The 1,111-nt window shown below is 34.8% G+C and overlaps 1 protein-coding gene across 1 annotated transcript in view; it reads left to right on the top strand.

The window, feature by feature from the left end:
* Positions 1 to 763, top strand: part of Acbd5 (acyl-CoA binding domain containing 5) — a 71,310-nt gene extending 70,547 nt beyond the window's left edge. Inside the window, exon 13 of the mRNA XM_023701980.1 lies at positions 411 to 763. Within this exon, the coding sequence (XP_023557748.1) occupies positions 411 to 710 (300 nt within the window). The 3' untranslated portion in view covers positions 711 to 763. The remainder of the gene's footprint in view (positions 1 to 410) is intronic.
* Positions 764 to 1,111: the final 348 nt, after the last annotated feature.

Raw genomic sequence — 1,111 nt, 5'->3', positions numbered from 1 at the left:
GTGGTGCTGGGGGATTGAACTGCGGTCCCTGTGCTTTGCTAAGCTTGTTCTAAGTAGGTGCTTTAGACCACTGAGCCATCTCACCAGCCCCAGTAATAGACTATTAAAAGTTATGTAAATATTCAGTGTATTTTTTTGATCACACCTTATAGGGATTTACCTATCTTTGATAAATGATTGACTTATGAGACTGATTCACTACCAAAATATCTCAGTTCTTCATGCATGGATAAAATATCTTGTATCCCATTTTTTCTTTCATTTAAGCAGCTACATGTAAATTCAAGAAGTTCTTTAAGAAAAAGAATATTTCTAATAATAACATGAAAAAACATTTCTATTCCCATGAAAACTTTGTGTATATAACTTATATTTATAGTTTTTGACCACATATAATTTTAAATTTGTAGTCTTCAGATAGTTTTATGACAAACACTGGACCATTTCAATATTATGTGAGGAATGATTCCGACAAGCCATTGGAAAATTCTGGTTTTCCTGAAGATGTTCAAGTACCACCTGGAAATGGCAGTAGTGGGACTGTGCAGGTGGTAGCAGTTGAAGGAAAAGGTGAAATAAAGCATGGAGGAGAAGATGGCAGAAATAACAGTGGAGCACCACACCATGAGAAGCGAGGTGGAGAAAGTGAGGAGTTCTCTAATGTCAGAAGAGCAAGAGGTAAGTATTACTGTTTCTACCCCCAAAACTAATATTTATAAAGTAGTAAATGGAGAAGTTCTATCTAGAAGAGTCACTAATACTTTCCGCATGTATAGGCTGTCAGTTATGTTACCCTTATGTAACGATTTTTCTTTATATCTAGTTCTCTCCTTTGGCTCCATGCATGTAGCAGTGTGTTCTCGGAAGATATCAGGGAAAAAATTTCTCTTATTCTTTTATGTGGTTTTTGGAGGTGGTCATATTTCTGTTCTGTTGCCTCCTGAGCATTCATTGACTGTTTCAGTTGTGCTTTTTATTCCCTTTTCCTTCTGTAGGTAAGATTTAATTATCTTTCACACATTTTACTGCTTAGTCAAAAGAGATTATTTAAAGCTCACAAATCAAAGATAGGAATAAAAGAACATTTAACAATGGAAAGATGAATATAATA

The sequence above is a fragment of the Octodon degus genome, unplaced genomic scaffold (assembly GCF_000260255.1).
Source record: "Octodon degus isolate 3935 unplaced genomic scaffold, OctDeg1.0 scaffold00145, whole genome shotgun sequence".
Taxonomy (NCBI): domain Eukaryota; kingdom Metazoa; phylum Chordata; class Mammalia; order Rodentia; family Octodontidae; genus Octodon; species Octodon degus.
Note: the sequence above shows the minus strand (reverse complement) of the source record. Positions and strands in the feature narration are given on the sequence as shown.